Here is an 18,841-nt window from a genome sequence, read left to right as displayed (position 1 = left end):
CTGCTTAGATTTCTGTTTTATTGTGATCTCTTTTAGTCCTCATTTGGACTAATCTTCCAAGAGTCCTTAAACATAAAAATACAATTTATAATACGATCACATTACAAACAGACATAATACACTGACATATTGACCAGATAAATACTCTAAGAGTCTAAACAGGTAGATGAGTTCCTTCATCGACCATAGTCCTGCACAACCTTCCAATTTATATTTAAATGGTTTTAAAGTATTGTTTGAATGTATATATTGAAAGGTTTCTGATTTGCTCAGATACATTTTTTGTTTGTTTGTTGTTGCTCTGAATCTAAATGTTATTTTGCCGATTTCTCTTTTCTGCTGGGATAACACATGAACTCAGCAAAAAAATAAACGTCCTCTCACTATCAACTGCGTTGATTTTCAGCAAACTTAACGTGTAAATATTTGTATGATCATAACAAGATTCAACAACTGAGACATGAACTGAACAAGTTCCACAGACATGTGACTAACAGAAATGGAATAATGTGTCCCTGAACAAAGGGGGTTGTCAAAATCAAAAGTAACAGTCAGTATGGCTGGTGGCATTGTTATGCTGGAGGGTCATGTCAGGATGAGCCTGCAGGAAGGGTACCACATGAGGGAGGAGGATGTCTTCCCTGTAACACACAGCATTGAGATTGCCTGCAATGACAACAAGCTCAGTCTGATGATGCTGTGACACCATGATGGACCCTCCACCACCAAATCGATCCCGCTCCAGAGTACAGGCCTCGGTGTAATGCTCATTCCTTCGCCGATAAACGCAAATCCGACCAACACCCCTTGTGAGACAAAACCGCGACTCGCCAGTGAAGAGCACTTTTAGCCAGTCCTGTCTGGTCCAGCGACGGTGGGTTTGTGCCCATAGGCGACGTTGTTGCCGGTGATGTCTGGTGAGGACCTGCCTTACAACAGGCCTACAAGCCCTCAGTCCAGCCTCTCTCAGCCTATTGCGGACAGTCTGAGCACTGATGGAGGGATTGTGCGTTCCTGATGTAACTCAGGCAGTTGTTGTTGCCATTCTGTACCTGTGCCGCAGGTGTGATGTTCGGATGTACAGATCCTGTGCAGGTGTTGTTACACGTGGTCTGCCACTACGAGGATGATCAGCTGTCCGCCCTGTCTCCCTGTAGCACTGTCTTAGGCATCTCACATTACGTTTATTGCAATTTATTGCCCTGGCCACATCTGCAGTCCTAATGTCTCCTTGCAGCATGCCTAAGGCACGTTCACACAGATGAGCAGGGACCCTGGGCATCTTTCTTTTGGTGTTTTTCAGAGTCCGTAGAAAGGCCTCTTTAGTGTCCTAAGTTTTCATAACTGGGAAACAGTGTTTAAACCCTTTACAATGAAGATCTGTGAAGTTATTTGGATTTTTACAAATTATCTTTGAAAGACAGGGTCCTGAAAAATGGATAATAGATTGTAGTTTATATGGTAGACAACCTATTCCTAGTATTGACTGAATGTCTGTCTCTTACCAACTGAATACGATTGATGTGTCTTTCTGTTGACGTGCGCCTCTGTCAAAAACATAATCAATATTTCGATATTTTATTTGGACCGGCAAGGAGGTGCAAACAACACAGACAGGGATGCAGGATGATTTTAATTCCCTATATAGCAAATAAGGCAGGTGAGTCTCATCATCAGTAGCCTATCTAACTCTTCTAGTTTGTGTGCATTCAATCCTATTGGCATTCAGCTTCCCTGAGTTTATGCCTTTCATTCAAAGAAATACAACTGTATTCACTTCTTATGTTGTGGAGAAAATATGTTTAATTTGGTTTGATACTGTATTTATTAACACAATCATGTTGTCCTTGTCACCAAGACCCATGCAGCTTCAGTCTTGAACACCATTGTAATTATGCCATACTCTCTCTGTATAAACTCCTGCTACCTCCTCTTCCTAATAAGTACACTCATATTATGCCATACTCTCTCAGCAGGATAGTTCTGGGCACTCCACTGCCACAAAGCAGCCATTGTGTGACTGGGGCTGATTGGCGTTGCCACACTTGAACAACTCATGGGTTCAATCACGCCATGGGATCACACAGGGAATGAGATCACTTCTTACTAAACGTTCAGTCATTTCAATAGCAGCAGACTGCATCCAAATCTAACAGTAGCCTATGCACTTGAATTCAGCAATAGTCTTCTAGTTAATACTTACTTACATTAAAAATGAATGTTATATAATCCAGTCCATTGCTATGATCCAAAAGCAGAAATGGTGATTTATGCAACAGGCTTCATGTAGGCCTTTTGTCGCACTTATTCTGTGCCCTCCAATCGGCCTAATGGATGACATTTAGACCTAAATCAGAGTTGCTAAATATGGAAAGTACAATGCTTATGAACCCAATCCCAATCTGACTGTGTAGGTGCCTTGTATTTTTCCTTGTCAGCAAGGAAAAGTACGCTTGACAATTCTCTGGAATTAGTCATCTGTACCCTACTGTATCTGTCTGACAGAGCCAACACAATACAATCGACTTATTCTTTAAACTATACAGATCATTAATAATGACATCCTGTAAGCATAGACAAGCTAGAATAGCTGTATTGGTATGGAGTGCATTGTACAGTATGAGGTTGATTTGGTAAGAAAACAGAGCCATCTAACGAGCCAAGGAACAATATATGATTAAGGTGGAATCAGGTTCCGACACCTGCCGCATGTGGCAGGGGCTGCAGTCTATTATGGATTATAAAGGAATACCCAGTCGTGATCTTCTCAACGATATCTCTCTACCAAACGAAGTTAATGCATTTTACGCACGCTCTGACAATATCAACATCATGCCGAGTGTGAGGGCCGTCACGGACCCAGAGGACTGGATGATCTCGCTCTCCTAGGCCAACACGAGTAAGGTCTTTAATCAGGTAATCACCCGCAGGGCCTGACAGTATTCCATGGAGCGTTCTCAGAGTATGTGCAAAACATCTAGCAGGCATATTTACGGTCATTTTCAACCTCTCCTTGTCCCAGTCTGTAATCCCCATGTTTTAAAATGACCACCATCATTCCTTTACCCAAGAACTCTTAAGGCATCATGCCACAATGACTACCGCCCTGTAGCACTCACATCTGTAATCATGAAGTGTTTTGAAAGACTGGTTATGGCACACATCAACTCCATCATCCCAGACCCACTCCAGTTTGCACACAGATCCATTGACAACGCAATCTCAACTGTGCTCCACACTGCCCTCATCCACCTAGTCAAGAGGAATATCTATGTGAGAATGCTTTTCATTGACTACAGCTCAGAGTTCAACACCATTGTATTCTCCAAACTCGCCACTAAGCTTAGGACCCTGGGACTGAGCACATCCCTCTGCAACTGGATCCTTAACTTCCTGACGGGCCGACCCCAGGTGGTGAGGGTAGGCTATAAAGGGTGGTGCTGACAACCCAGTACATCATGTATGCATGTCAATCTCTCCTGGCTCAAAGTAGAGGACAGATTGACTTCATCACTACAGTACTTGTGAGAGGCATTGATATGTTGAATGCACCGAGCTGTCTGTTTTAACTACTGGCACACAGCCAAAACACCCATGCATACCCCACAAGATGTCACTTCACAGTCCCCAAGTACAGAAAAGACTATGGGAGGCGCACAGTACCACATCGAGCCATGACTAGATGGAACTCTATTCCACATCAAGTAACTCATGGAAGCAGTAAAATTAGATTTTAATAACAGATAAAAATGCACCTTATGTTACAACGGGGACTGTGAAGCAACACAAACACAGGAACAGACACATGCATACACACACGATGACATACACAGTATACACACACAGTATACACACACACGTACACATGGATTTTGTGCTGTAGATATGTGGTAGTGGAGTAGGGGCCAGATGGCACACACTTGGTGTGTTGTGAAATCTGTTTCAAATGTGTATATATGCCTTAATTATGCTGGACCCCAGGAAGAGTAGCTGCTACAAATACACAAACACTCACTTCATAATTTGCTCAAACACACATAATATGCATATACAGTTGAAGTCGGAAGTTTACATACACTGAGGTTGGAGTCATTAAAACTCGTTTTTCAACCACTCCACCAATTTCAAGTCGGTTAGGACATCTACTTTGTGCATGACACAAGTAATTTTTCCAACAATTGTTTACAGACAGATTATTTCAGTTATATTTCACTGTATCACAATTCCAGTGGGTCAGAAGTTTACATACACTAAGTTGACTGTGCTTTTAAACAGCTTGGAAAATTCTAGAAAATGATGTCATGGCTTTAGAAGCTTCTGCTAGGCTAATTGACATCATTTTAGTCAATTGGAGGTGTGCCTGTGGATGTATTTCAAGGCCTACCTTCAAACTCAGTGCCTCTTTGCTTGACATCATGGGAAAATCAAAAGAAATCAGCCAAGATCTCAGAAAAAAAATTGTAGACTTCCACAAGTCTGGTTCATCCTTGGCAGCAATTTCCAAACACCTGAAGGTACCATGTTCATCTGTACAAACAATAGTACGCAGGTATAAATACCATGGGACCACGCAGCCATCATACCGCTCAGGAAGGAGATGCGTTCTGGTGCGAAAAGTGCAAATCAATCCCAGAACAACTGCAAAGGACCTTGTGAAAATCCTGGAGGAAACAGGTACAAAAGTATCTATATCCACAGCAAAAATGAGTCCTCAGCAAGGAAGAAGCCACTGCTCCAAAACCTACGGTTTGCAACTGCACATGGGGACAAAGATTGTACTTTTTGGAGAAATTTCCTCTGGTCTGATGAAACAAAAAAATAACTGTTTGGCCATAATGACCATCATTATGTTTGGAGGAAAAAGGGGGGGCTTGCAAGTCGAAGAACATCATCCCAACCATGAAGCACAGGGGTGGCAGCATCATGTTGTGGGGGTGCTTTGCTGCAGGAGGGACTGGTGCACTTCACAAAATTGATGGCATCATGAGGGAAGAAAATTATGTGGATATATTGAAGCAACATCTCAAGACATCAGTCAGCAAGTTAAAGCTTGATCGCAAATGGGTCTTCCAAATGGACAATGACCTCAAGCATACTTCCAAAGTTGTGGCAAAATGGCTTAAGGACAACAAAGTCAAGGTATTGGAGTGGCCATCACAAAGCCCTGACCTCAATCCTATAGAAAATTTGTGGGCAGAACTGAAAATGCGTGTGCGAGCAAGGAGGCCGACAAACCTGACTCAGTTACACCAGCTCTGTCAGGAGGAACGGGCCAAATTTATTGTAGAAGGCAACCTGAAACGTTTGACCCAAGTTAAACAATTAAAGGCAATGCTACCAAATACTAATTGAGTGTATGTAAACTTCTGACCTACTGGAAATGTGATGAAAGAAATAAAAGCTGAAATAAATAATTCTCTCTACTATTATTCTGACATTTTACATTGTTAAAATAAATTGGTGATCCTAACTGAACAAAGACAGGGAATTTTTACTCAGATTAAATGACAGGAATTGCAAAAAACTGAGTTTAAATGTATTTGGCTAAGGTGTATGTAAACTTCCGACTTCAACTGCACATTTATCCAGACTCTACACAAACACACTCACATACATGCTGCTGCTACTCTATTTGTCATATATTCCGATGCCTAGTCACCTTACATACTGTATCTACCTCTATCACTCCAGTATCCCTGCACATTGTAAATATGGTTACTGGAACTGACTGACCCTGTATATAGTATGCTTACTTTCTCGTGTTCTTTTTTCTTATGTTATTTTTCTACCTTACAGTGCATTTGGAAAGTATTCAGGCCCCTTCTCTTTTTCCACATTTTGTTACGTTACAGCCTTATTCTGAAAGGATTTTTGAAAATTTCAGCAATCTACACACAATACTGACAAAGTAAAAACAGGTTTTTAGAAAGACCCATTGCGATGACTCGAAATTGAGCTCAAGTGCATCCTGTTTTTATTGATCATTCTTGACATGTTTCTACAACTTGATTGGATTCCACCTGTGGTAAATGCAATTGATTGGACATGATTTAGAAAGGCACACACTTGTCTGTCTATATAAAGGTCCCACAGTTGACAGTGCATGTCAGAACAAAAACCAAGCCATGAAGTTGAAGGAATTGTCCATAGAGCTCCGAGACAGGACTGTGTCGAGGCACAGATCTGGGGAGGTGTACCAAAACATTTCAGCAGCATTGAAGGTCCCCAAGAACACACTGGCCTCCACCATACTTAAATGTTAACAAGGTTTGAACAACCAAGACTCTATTCCTAGAGCTGGCCGCCTTGGTCAGGGAGGTGACCAAGAAGCCGATGGTCACTCTGACAGAGCTCCAGAGTTCCTCTGTGGAGATGAGAACCTTCCAGAAGGACAACCATCTCTGCAGCACTCTACCAATCAGGCCTTTATGGTAGAGTGGCCAGATGGAAGCCACTCCTCAGTGAAAGGCATGACAGCCCACTTGGAGTTTAACAAAAATAATCTAAAGGACTCTGACCATGGGAAACCAAGATTGGACTCGTTGGTCTGAATGCCAAGCGTCATATCTGGAGGAAACCTAGCACCATCCCTACGGTGAAGCATGGTGGTGGAAGCATCATGCCATGCTCTGGGGATATTTTTGAGAGGCAGGGACTGGGAAACTAGTCAGGATTGAGGAAAATATGAACAGAGCAAAGTACAGAGAGAGATCCTTGAAGAAAACCTGCTCCAGAGCACTCAAGGCCTCAGAATGGGGTGAAGGTTCACCTTCCAACAGGACAACAACCCTAAGCACACAGCCAAGACAGTGGTGGAGTGGTTTTGTGACAAGTCTCAATGTCCTTGAGTGACCCAGCAAGAGCCTGTACTTGAACACGAACGAAAACGTTTGGAGAGACCTGAAAATAGCTATGCAGCGACGCTCCCCATCCATTCTGAGAGCTTGAGAGGGTCTTCAGAAAGAATGGGAGAAACTCCCCAAATACAGGTGCTCCAAATTTGTAGCTGGCAAAAGAAAAAAAGTAAAAAAGTTTTTGCTTTGTCATTATGGGGTATTGTATGTAGATTGATGAGGGGAACAAAAGCTATTTAATCCATTTTAAAATAAGGCTATAACGTAACAAAATGTGGGAAAAGTCAAGGATACTGAATACTTTCCAAATGCACAGTTTTTTTGTATTATGTTATTGATTACTGCATTGTTGGGTTCAAAGCTTGCAAAAAGGCATTTCATTGTACATGTGAACGTGACATTAACTTGGGGGAAAAAAACAGATCGGCTGTCTTTGTATGCTTCACTGTGTGGAATTTTTGGAGAGGAGCATCTAACACTGCTTTGTGTGAATACCAGTGTCTAACAAGTCGCCTCAGGCTCCTTATGCGTGTAAATCTTAAATTGGGTAAATAAAACGTGAACTGACTCATAAGTATTTTCCCACTGAAAAAGCTCCTGTAGTGACAGACAACATAGAATGTGAAATAAGCCACAACACTGCTCCTGGTAAAGATTACCAGCTTTCTCTTTTTATTGAAAAATATAGCTGTTATTTCAGAAGAGGAAGAGTGAGAGAGGTAAATATATATTAATATACAGTAGAACGAGAGAAAGAAGAAAAATAGCACATACTTGGCATAAAAACTGTAGCCACAGAAGGAAAATAAAATGTAACATTCTACAGCTGAGACTGAAAAAGAACAATCCTTTCCCCTTTTTACCTCAGGCCAGGACACTGAAATCCGCTTGCAGTTGAAAGCCACTTTACCTTCTGATGGCTATTACATTAGCGTCACTATGCCATAATGCCTATAACGAAACATAGCAATAGTCACCATTTTTCATAGATGATACAATTAGTATTTAACTACTTCTCATCAGCAGCAAATAACATGGTGGTGAAAAGGAAGGAGTGTTTTGACAGATGAAAATATCCCCATATTGGGTAAGAACAGAAGAGATTACAGCAGCTCAACCCACTTTCCATGGACAAATTCTACAACAAATGGAACAAGCAACAGAGTTTCAAATAACAAAGCAATCCCAAATTTGACCCATTTACAAATTAACAGTGCGAGAGGCCTGAGAATTATCGTAAGTAGCCTATACTGCTGTAGCCTGTAAATGTGTCATTCAAAAATCAAAATGTCAAAAAGGTTGACTATTACATAATTGGCACATTTACATCTGGTCATTTTAATCAATGAACTCGACTGATCTCTTTAATAGACATGTACACATGGAACTGACATACATAGCATGAACGCATGGCTGAGTGATGTCACATCCTGGAATTGTCCCTACCCTCACTTCAACACCATAGGATAATGTGTGCCCCCCCTCCCCTCCCCTCCCTCCCTCCCTTGCCCAACCAACACCATAACAGGAAACAAGAACAGTGCTCCCCCAGTGTCACAAATATAATTTCCTTTCACAGGCATAAAGGCAATAGATTACTCAGGGACCCAGGAAGGATTGAGCAGGTACTTCCTGCTTTACCATAACAGATGAGATCATAATCTGACCAAATGAATGAATGTCAGTGAGGGGGGGAGGGGGAACCTAGTCACACTGCATGCATCTCAAAAGGAACCCTATTTGCTATATGGGCCTTGGTCAAAAGTAGTGCTCTATCTAGGGAATAGGGTGCCATTTGGGATGCACGACTGTAGGAGAAACTAAACAGGTGCACCTGTCCTTTCCCAGACATGTGACTCATGAATGGATGAGTCGTTGGGTCAGTTACCGACCAATCAGCCAAATATGTTTATGAATGAGAGGGTGGAGTGAAGCCAGATGGTGTTGATTGAATCTTCTCCTACAGTAGCCCAGGCCTGCATGGCGCAATGGAGAGAGGTGGGTAACAGTCACTTATCACTAGTGTTCTCTTATTACTTATATCCTCCTCCCTTCAGACGTCTCTCCTCTTGCTCCTAACCTGCTGATCCTACAAGCCTGTGGTGTGTGTGGGGCAAGAGATGACCACATACAGATATAGTATCTTAATTAGATCACCCTGTTGCAGAACTTCCTGCGATGCAGGAAATGTAAAAGTTGTAGTGTATTCAAGGTTTAAAAAGGCTTTGAAGTTTAATTTCCACTTTGAAATGTCAGACTTGATTTTCCCTTATTAAAAATGTATCAACCCCTACAAAAATGTAGATGAATTATAATCCACATTTCCTAATGTAATTCCCATTTCCTGTTGCTGCAGGATTATTTGTAGCAAACTGGCTCAAATTAAGATCCTACATCTGTAGACATGACAGTCTACTACTGTACGGTCACCACTCTTGTTCACAACCACTTTCTCTGCTCCTGTAAATTGTCTTTTAAAAATCAGTTTCTAAAACACATGTACAATAAAAAGTGCTACTGGACACGATAGCGGCAACAAAAAGGGCACATTTTCTTAGCGAAATGTACATTTGTCCTTAATAATAAGTCAAGCAAAACAAAAACAAAAATAGAAAAAAATGTACATGAAAATTAAATAAAAGTGATTCTTTATGTACAATAGTGTTTTAGGGAGTGAGCCATCTTGCTATACCTTGGCAGTGCGAGCAGGGGATATATGACTGAGATCAGTGTGTGTTTCTATGTTTCTACTGAGTCCATTGATCTGAGCTAACAAAGTGTCATGGACTCATGGGCCTAACAAAACAACTCTAAAGCTAAGGCCTAAATTGGCTCACTGGGTTGGATAGTACCTTGGGGAGGATTTTGGAGATCTTTAGTTCATCCAAGCCTAACTTTAACAAAGCTCCCTATAAATCAAAATGATGGTGACTTAAAAAAACAGGGCACATCCAATAAGTAGTTTCTAACAAATTAAACTTTTGCCTCATTTATGACATCAGAGTGTGCTGGGTATGTATAGAGCATGTTTAGAAAACTGGTCCATTGTAAGTGAACAGTTGACACTAAAGCTGACTAATGGTTAGAATAATGATCCACCAAGTTGTGAAATTGATTTAGAACCTGCTAGAAGACCAACTTATCAATTATGTATGTGCATACAATGTATAAACGTAGGGGAAAAAAAGAAAAAAAATAACATTAACAAACCAATATTTTAACTGCATCTCACGATTCTCACTACACTCAACACACACAATTAATTCATGGCCCCAAGGCTATGCGGCTACGCTAGCTAAACCCTGGGATACTTTTCTGTTCTTCAGTTTATTTCCCCCCTCCAAAGCTGTGTGAGAAACATACCGTTCATCCCATTACATCATATGACCCGGCCTCCACCTAACGCATCACACCTCCCTCGAGGAGGACTGCCGTTTGATCAAAAGTGACCTCGGTCAACCTCCATACTTCCTCTGTTAAAGAATGTGACGATCAGTGACCGCTGGTTGGTGGTTGGCTTTCCCTTCCTTATTAATGCGCTATAAGGAATGTTAGGGAAGGGAAATCCTCTGGATGAAAAGACAATGGGGGCGTGGGTGGGATATGTTCATGTTGGATATAAGTGGATATGAGGGTTGAGATCCTTGAGATGTGCCCCCTTAAAGCATAAACACACTGATGACATATTGGAACATCATAATGACAGATCGTATTTCTACAAAAGGAAGTGAATAAGGCTCAGTAACAGATGGTGAGTGATTGAATCCTAATACAGGAAGTAAAGCAGAATAAGGTGTGCACATAGAGATTCTCTGGATAGATCCATATGTAAAAATGTAGGTGCACCAACCCTTCCCTCCCAGGCTTGTAGTAGCTTCAAAACTCATGAAGAATACTAGTCTCCATCCGTGTCCTCGCAAACCATGTTCTGGTGTCTTTATAAATCACGTTCTGTGTCGGTGGTGTTACAGCCCTGTTCTGTTTCACACCCTGATTTCATCTTCGTCCTCGTCCATAAAGGAGAAGTCTTTGTCATCCTCCCCCCCAACACCTGGAGAGCTGTACTTGGCGCTGTCCGTGTCCCCCTCCTGCAGGTGGTGGAGTGGTTTCTCCTCAAGAGCGGCGGAGCCGGAAGAGGAAAAAGAGCAGCTGTCCAGGTGGCTGTGGTAGTTCCTGGGAGGAGTGTAGGGGGGGTCTGCCATGATTTTCTGCTGGGGATAGGTGCTGCGTGGGGGCCTGACTGGCGGCTGTAGATCTACCTGGTCCTCAACATTGTCCTCCGTGGTGGGAGGACTGAGGGGGGGTGACCCACGGCCCTCGCTGCCCTTCCCCTCCTCGTATCCCAGGTCGTCCTCCTCCCAGCCCTTCTTCTCCATGACGCTGAGGATGTCCCCCAGCATAGAGGGACCCAGGTCGATGTGGAACGACATGATGGATTCCGCATGCTTCATCCCACCACCTCGAAGATGGGACGGTGGCAGGTCAGTCAGTTCGCCGAAGTTCCGCTCCTCGAACTCCAGGTCCATGGCCGCGGCACCGTTGATCGGTTTTCTGATTCCTTCGACCTCGGGCAGCTTCTTCAGAGGGCTGGAGGAGACGCTCTTGGGCATCGGGGGACCACCGCCCATCCTGCCCGCGTCCTCGTCGTTGAGGTAGGGCAGGGAGATGGCATTTTTCACAAAGTTTGGCGAGCCACCAGGGGGAGCCAACGCGTTCTCACCACGGTTCACCGACTGGGAGCGTTTACTGCTCCTGAAGGTTCGGGACAGCAGGCCTGGTTTGGGGACAGGTCCAGGGGAGCTCTGCTGCACCTCTGGAGCTGGTTCTTTAGGGGGCTCCCCAGACCGGGTACTGAGGAATGAGGTGTCCCCAAAGGCATCTCCGCCACGACCCACATGCATGGTGTGTCTGAAGTCCCCGAGAGGGGCGCTGATCATCTCTGCAGTCAGGTCGACTCGGGAGCGACGCTTGGACTGGTTCGAGGTTAGCTGCTTGAGGATAGGCATGGTGATGTCTGATGAAGTCACTCAGTGATATAATACTCAACAGGAACAGTTCAACAAAGAAACTCCTGGTTGATGCTAAGTATTATGAGATGTTTGTGTCTTTCTCACGGTTAATTGTAAACTGGATTGTCAAGGCAAGGAGAAATCCAGGTGTCTGGAGTACACAGCCATTGTGGTCTGGCAAACAGCTATGTTGAGGTCTGGTGCAGATAATCCACAAATCAACCTAAGGGAATAACAGAAGAGAGGACACATTAAAACCACATTACAAGACCTATGCAAACCAACTCAGATCCTCAAAGTTGGCAGGGAACATGGAAACTAACTTAACACAGAGTGGCTTTGTCATTTTATTCCTTTGGACTGGAAGCAAACTGGAAATGACAGTAAACAGCAACTATTTCCAATCGCTGCTGATTGCATCTGAGGCACAGAATCAAGACAACTTTCTTAATCTATGCCGCTGTGCCTCAAATGTGGAAACTTTTGATGCCAGGCCGGGCCTTTTAAATAAAACCTCCAGTTGAGTGGTTCATTTTTTTCTCACTTAACTGAAACTCGTTCACCTTCCAAGTTTTAAAAAACTGGGAAACACACAAGTCCTTGATTGTAATACATTGGTATTCATGACCATACTTGATTTCTTAAAAATGGTACTTCCAAGCTCCCAAAAATGTTGAAATATTGTTTAAAAGCGGCAGCCGGAATATTAATCAGTTTAGCTTTTCAATTTTTAGGAGGCGGCTGTCTGTCGTCTGAAGTCCGCGCTGCCAATACAGTACTCTGCTCCACTGCTGCAGTTCCCATTTGGGCCCCTGCATGCCTCCCTTTGTTACATGACCCTATGGTCCCAGGATACTGAGAGCCCAGTGGCTCCAGCTGCCAGGGATAAAGACAGGATGGAAAAAGGAATGGAGAGGAGCATCATTTCTTCAGCAGCTTGGATTAATTTAGAGCAACAGATCACTGTCACTGACTGACTATTGTTCTGCTCGCACCCTTCTGTCACCGGCAGATCAACTCGGTCTTGGCTTTTTCTCTCCCTCCGTGTGTGGCTCTCATTTCACACACCTTTAAGAGGTTGTTTAAAGCTTACTCCCACCGCCACATCGTCCATATGGTCAAAGGTGACTTGCATTACTGAAAGCATGGCGTGACTGATCACTGTGTTCAGAACTTAAATTGTGATTAGAGTCAGGGACCCTGATAAGCCTACAGCACTGCCATTTGGAGATGATGTGGGGCGGCAGGGTAGCCTAGTGGTTAGAGCGTTAGACTAGTAACCGGAAGGTTGCAAGTTCAAATCCCCGAGCTGGCAAGGTACAAATCTGTCGTTCTGCCCCTGAACAGGCAGTTAACCCACTGTTCCTAGGCCGTCATTGAAAATAAGAATTTGTTCTTAACTGTCTTGCCTAGTTAAATAAAGGTAAAATTTAAAAAATTATGTACTGCTTACGTGCTCTGGATTTCACAGCAGATATTTTGATCTGCAACCCGGCAGCACTATGACCTATTACTCAATAAGCCAGACAATATGGGCCGTTTCAGAACCTGGTGAGACCGATTGGCCTGCTTAACCAGGCCAATCGGTCTGGTGTTTCATTGCTGGGTCAATGGTGACACGATCCCAAAACATAATGGTGTGAGTGGACAGATCAGCAAAGTTGGTGGCTTTTTGTCTTTTCCCTCAAGTAGGGCAGCAGCCTGCATGCATGCGCACACACACTTCACAGGCCTCCTCTCTGGTCTCGTGTGTTCATACCTCTGGATGAAATGGGGCCTCAGGTAACAATATTCCAAAAACAGGGTCTCCTTCAAACTTTTACATCTAAGACAACAAGGGCCGATTCGACTGAAAAGGCAACTGAAGCAGCAGAGAGAACAGACAGCTTTTTGATAGCCGTGTTAACCCAGTTCTTCTCCTTTCAAAAGGACAGAACATCCCTAAGGACAACTCAATTATCTTCTTGTCTGCCTACCATGGATGAACCTTTTTATTCAATAATCCTTCCTCAGTCATTAGGGTGTAGAGGTTTAGCCCCCTCAAGAAAGAATTCCCATTTAGACAGACACAATGAAAATATGAGCAAGGAGACTAAAACTGAGCATGAATGACTGCACAAGAGGTTTGCAAAAGTAGAAACGTAATAGTTTGTATTACGTCTTCACCAACAACTGAAACACTTTAGCCATTATGAAAGATCAAATTGTTTCAAAAACAACCAAACGAATTAGCTTGGTCATCACAGCTTTCAAGGGACACAATTGTGAAACCTCACATTGTGCTCTTGTGGCTAAGAGTCTCTTAAGTAGGCCTAGCTTACATTACTGCAGGGTGATCCATCATTACCCATTATTATCCAGACATATTATTACACAACTCACTATGCATGAGAACGCAATCCTCCAGCTGGCCTGCTTCTCCTCCACATGTCAGCGTCTCGGTCTCATTTAATGTGCAGGCCTATGACCTTAGCTGTGTAGTGTATCACTGCAGGCAAAGGACAACCCACTTATATAATCATAACACTTTAATACAACAACACGTTGCTTGCCAATCGTAGTGTAAGATTTAATAGGTTGACATTTTCAATAAGGCTGAAAAAGCAAAAGCAAGACAATATGTCACTGTCAACAACAGCAGTTAAGTTTACTACCTGGTAATAGCCTACACAGAGTACCCATGCCCATGTTTGCTAGGCCAGGAGGAAGCAGCCAACTAGGGAGACTTGGCAACATGGATTGACAACAGAGAGTGCCCTGTCCTGGATTTCAGTCAAGACTCCTCATGTGTCCCTCCCTGCCCTTAACTAGTTCTCTGCCCAGGTCTCCATGGCGACCTTAGGCCAAGTACTGCTTGGCTGCCCAGCTAGCTAACTTCCTGCCCGTAAGCCTCAGATAGTGGCCCTTATCCCCTCCAGGGTGACATCACCTTTTACTCATGGCTGCCTGCCATAGAACCATCTCAGTCCCAAATGGAATCCTATCCCTTATGGGTTCTGGTCAAAGCAGAGTACTATAAAGGGAATAGGGTGTCATATGGGATGCATGCCATGTCTCAGTCCCTACCTGTTGGGCTCAGAGTGGAATAAGAGGTAGAATACCACAATAGGACTGCTAAACTAGAGGCAATGGAATGCGTTTGATGTGATTCATCATTAGAAGATATTCATACTCTGGATAAAAGATCAGTCGGTTCTCCTCAAATATCAAAAGGGCCGAACCTCACACCTTGGGTCCTTATAAGAAATGGCCCATAATCTCTCCCCCCCCCCCCCCCCCCCCCCCCCCATGACAAAAGGAGAGGAGAAGACTCCAGGCAGCACTGTCATCTTCAATTACATCCTTTCAATAGGAGTTTACATAAATCATGCAAGCTATACGAAGCCACAGACATTCCACATCAAGCTCAAAACATTCCAAATGGATTGCCTATTTGTAGCCCCTTCGTTGCAGGCCAGGGGCGACAAAGCTGGGCAGTTAACGTTGAGCACCATTTCACCTCAGTGAAAAGTCCAGACAACTATAAAAATACTACTAAAAGCAAAAGCCAGGCCATTTGATTCTTTGCCTAGTGCGTCATGCATGGATGGGTAAGAGTAGTCACTTGGGAATCGACAACCAAGCTGTATGTCCCAAAATATGCTGCTCCCCACACCCACACGATCTAAAAACACAGCCGGCGTCTGGATTCCATCTCAGTAATCTTTCAAATGCTGCCCAGACCTGGACTAGTGGAGCAGGCCCTGCTAGCTGCACTCCAGACTTAGAGAAACACATATGAGATCACAAATCTTTGTTCAACTTCAAATATGGTGTCCAGATTCATTTCAGTAACTAGATAAACTGGGTGGAGACGAGAATGAGTGGAACGTGTGCTCAATCTGCGTTTTGAATCTGAGCGTCATGCCAACGCATTAGCCAGCGATGGTGACTTTATGTAACACACTTTGGAGCCACCCGACCAAATTCACATAGAAATGGGAGTTATAGATCGATCATTCTACTTGAAAGCAAAGTCTAAAAAGCAGAAGCAGTACATCTGTTGTGTATGACATTTCTATGCTGCCCGTTCTTAAGTTGATTTTTTCCGTCTTTTAGTTTAGGTTTTGTATACCAGCTTCAAAACAGCTGAAACAAAATGTTTGACTATGGAAAATATTTCACTGCGGTTTAGATGGTACAATGATTCTCTACACTATGCTATCTGATTTTGTCACGAACTGAAATTATGCGAACTATTCGAGTTTTAGCAACCAGGACATGGCGGAGTGATTTCTGCATAGTGCATCTTTAAGCACTCAAAGCATCACATGTTAGCAGATCCAACTGACAGAAAGGTCTATGGATGATTAACAGATTGTTATGGTCGCCCTCGCGCCAGGGCACCGACACAGAGGATGACGTCATCAAATGCCCGATTCATACTAAAAGGCTAACCCGACCCATACTGTGCTAACTTGGATATTTTTCTCTCCATATTTTCCTTGGTTCCTAGAACTACGGTGGACGTGTAAAGCAGCCAGCCCAGTACAGCTTAGCCTGTGCTGTTAATCAGGAACGTCCCCATTAACTTCTATATCACACACAATCAACCTCATACTCTGATAATCCTCCTGGTTTACCAGCTAGGCCACAATCCTACAACCATGTTCCAATCATGTTCCGCACCGATTACTATCCCTCTTTAGAAATGTCATCAAGTCAATCTTCAGTCTCTCCTTTCACAGCTGGACCACCTTGGAGAGAAACAAGCACACCTAGCATAGTTGTGGGCTGAATTTTTCAACAGAAAGAGAGAGAGAACATTACTTTTTCACGAGGCGGAAGGGAAGGCGCTGCAGGTGTATTGTGAACAGTTAGTGGATCTTACGCAACTGCAGAGTCACTGTAACATACTTTATGCCCTGTTAAGTATTGAATTCTGACTGGGCATAGTCTCATTTTAGTTAACATTGTTATCGGCTGTTAACTGTTAATAAGAAAAAGAAAAGAAAGAGTTGACATTCTTGCTCAATCAACAACAAAAAATGTAGTTTCCTTTTAGGTTTCCACAACCATTGCTCATACTACATGCTCCCAACATGTGTTAGCCATGTTCGGGTAAACTATGTCATGGCCTAACACAGTAATTATGTTAGACATGGTATATTACATTACCCATGTTTAGTTAATATCACACCTGGACGATGCCTTGTACACGCAAGCCCATGAGATCATTACTGTCGATTTGGCAAAAACATTTAAGGCTACTTACTTAAAATTGTGGTAATTTGGAATACTGAGGCCACATTCTTACTACTAGGGTGTAGTGAAAAGCTATAACTAGTCTAATCCATTTAACCAATGAGAGTATTCCTGTTCTGTTTACCTTGAACTGGTAAATCCCTCAGCTCCCCTACCCCCATCCCTCCCCATCACTGACCCGCCTTGAGAAACAACCCATATTGAGGTTATAATGTCATTAGGAGGATGGGGCTGCTGCAAGCTGTTACGGCCCATCAATGAAATTACAAATGAATTAAAACAAAGGCAACAAGTTCACAACTCCGGTGCCATCAGGGACCTTAATGGGCCCTGCAGGTCCACACATATCACAACATGCTGCTCTGTACACCCTTGTGTTAAACTAAGGAAATTGTGTTTCTATTGCTAGGGCTGACAGTGTGAGAACTTGTGAAGAGCAGAATCAACAACATCTGCATAATTGGGTTAAATGCAGAAAACACATTTCAGTTGAATACATTCAGCTGGGCAACTGACTAGGTACCCCCCTTTCCACTTAAAATCACCGCGTGGCTCAGTTGGTAGAGCATGACGCTGGCAACGTCAGGGTTGTGGGTTCGATTCCCATGGGGGTCCAGTACTGGAAAATAATAAATAAATAAAAAGTATCCACTAAGTTGCTCTGGATAAGAGTGTCTGCTAAATGACTCAAATGTAAATAAGCAAAACTGAACACCTTCTCACAAAGCAACTGTTGTTAAGCCATTGTTCAGTAAATGAGTAAGTACCCGTGCCCTGGCTTTGGCCCAAGTGAGACACTGGGTGTCGGCCCGCTTAGATGGAAACAGAAAAGTCTGGGCCTTTTGGATAAAACACTGGCGTAACTCCTATATGGAAGTGCATCATTAAGGACATTACTGTAGGTCAGCAGTGAAGCAGACATGTTACCCAACCTATATGGGTAATAACAGGTAGACCTGATATTGCTTGTTTTTCATGTTTTGATGGATAGACCTGTACCTTCCTGTAACTTAAATACAAACCATTGAATCTAAGCCAAACAATTATGGACCAATATTGCGACCTGGATATGTTTCCAGGAAATATCTAACAGTATTCTTACATGGTGAATTCAGGGCGATGTACGTAGGCATGATGTCAATATCATATCAAGTATAATCTGACAATGGCCATGTAAACAATAGTTATTCTGGGCACAGTGTCACATGTACACAGAGTGTTTTGTCTACGCAATGTCCCATTGTTCTCAGAGTAGTTACTTGCCATTGTCACCATAACCTGTTCTAGTTTATCTTCACAACCAAATGTGTTGGTATGTTATCTGAGGCTAGCCTTCATATGACTAATGAGAGAGAAAGAACTATGGAAATAAAGAGTGAGAGAACTATCCCTCCCTATATGGCGAAATGGTGTTGTCAGCTCCTGGTCCGTACTGACTCAGGCATCACTAACTATCAGCAAACAGAATGTGTAAATAATTACTAGGGTCAATCCCTGTAGGGCTTGTCCACAGCTAAGCCACAGCTAAGCTTGTTTACAACAACGCTCACTCAATGCGTTGAAAGTCGAAGCGAGTGAGAAAAGTCTTTGAACTAGAGCAATGTTGTTTACACTCGGGTTTTTTTCAGAATTGACAACTTCAACGGACACGGCTATCCTGACGACCTGTAGAATAAAACACTCGAAAAGGTCAATAGCCTGTGGCAAATACAAAACACTCAACAACTTTAGCCT

At 43.2% G+C, this 18,841-nt stretch overlaps 1 protein-coding gene and 1 non-coding gene across 2 annotated transcripts in view; one reads left to right on the top strand and one right to left on the bottom strand.

Annotated features, from left to right (window-relative positions):
* Window positions 1–7,497: 7,497 nt before the first annotated feature.
* The window catches only part of cdc42ep4b (CDC42 effector protein (Rho GTPase binding) 4b), a 28,487-nt gene continuing 17,143 nt past the window's right edge, over window positions 7,498–18,841 (bottom strand). The window contains exon 2 of the mRNA XM_020460972.2: window positions 7,498–12,086. Coding sequence (XP_020316561.1) covers window positions 10,838–11,860 — 1,023 coding nt within the window. The 5' untranslated portion in view covers window positions 11,861–12,086 and the 3' untranslated portion in view covers window positions 7,498–10,837. The remainder of the gene's footprint in view (window positions 12,087–18,841) is intronic.
* trnaa-ggc (transfer RNA alanine (anticodon GGC)) lies at window positions 17,650–17,722 on the top strand. Its single transcript has one exon. It is a non-coding gene; the product is annotated as a tRNA-Ala (tRNA).

Source organism: Oncorhynchus kisutch, linkage group LG25 (genome assembly GCF_002021735.2).
Source record: "Oncorhynchus kisutch isolate 150728-3 linkage group LG25, Okis_V2, whole genome shotgun sequence".
NCBI lineage: Eukaryota > Metazoa > Chordata > Actinopteri > Salmoniformes > Salmonidae > Oncorhynchus > Oncorhynchus kisutch.
The sequence above is the reverse complement of the archived record's forward strand: the minus strand, read 5'-3'. Positions and strand labels throughout refer to the sequence as shown.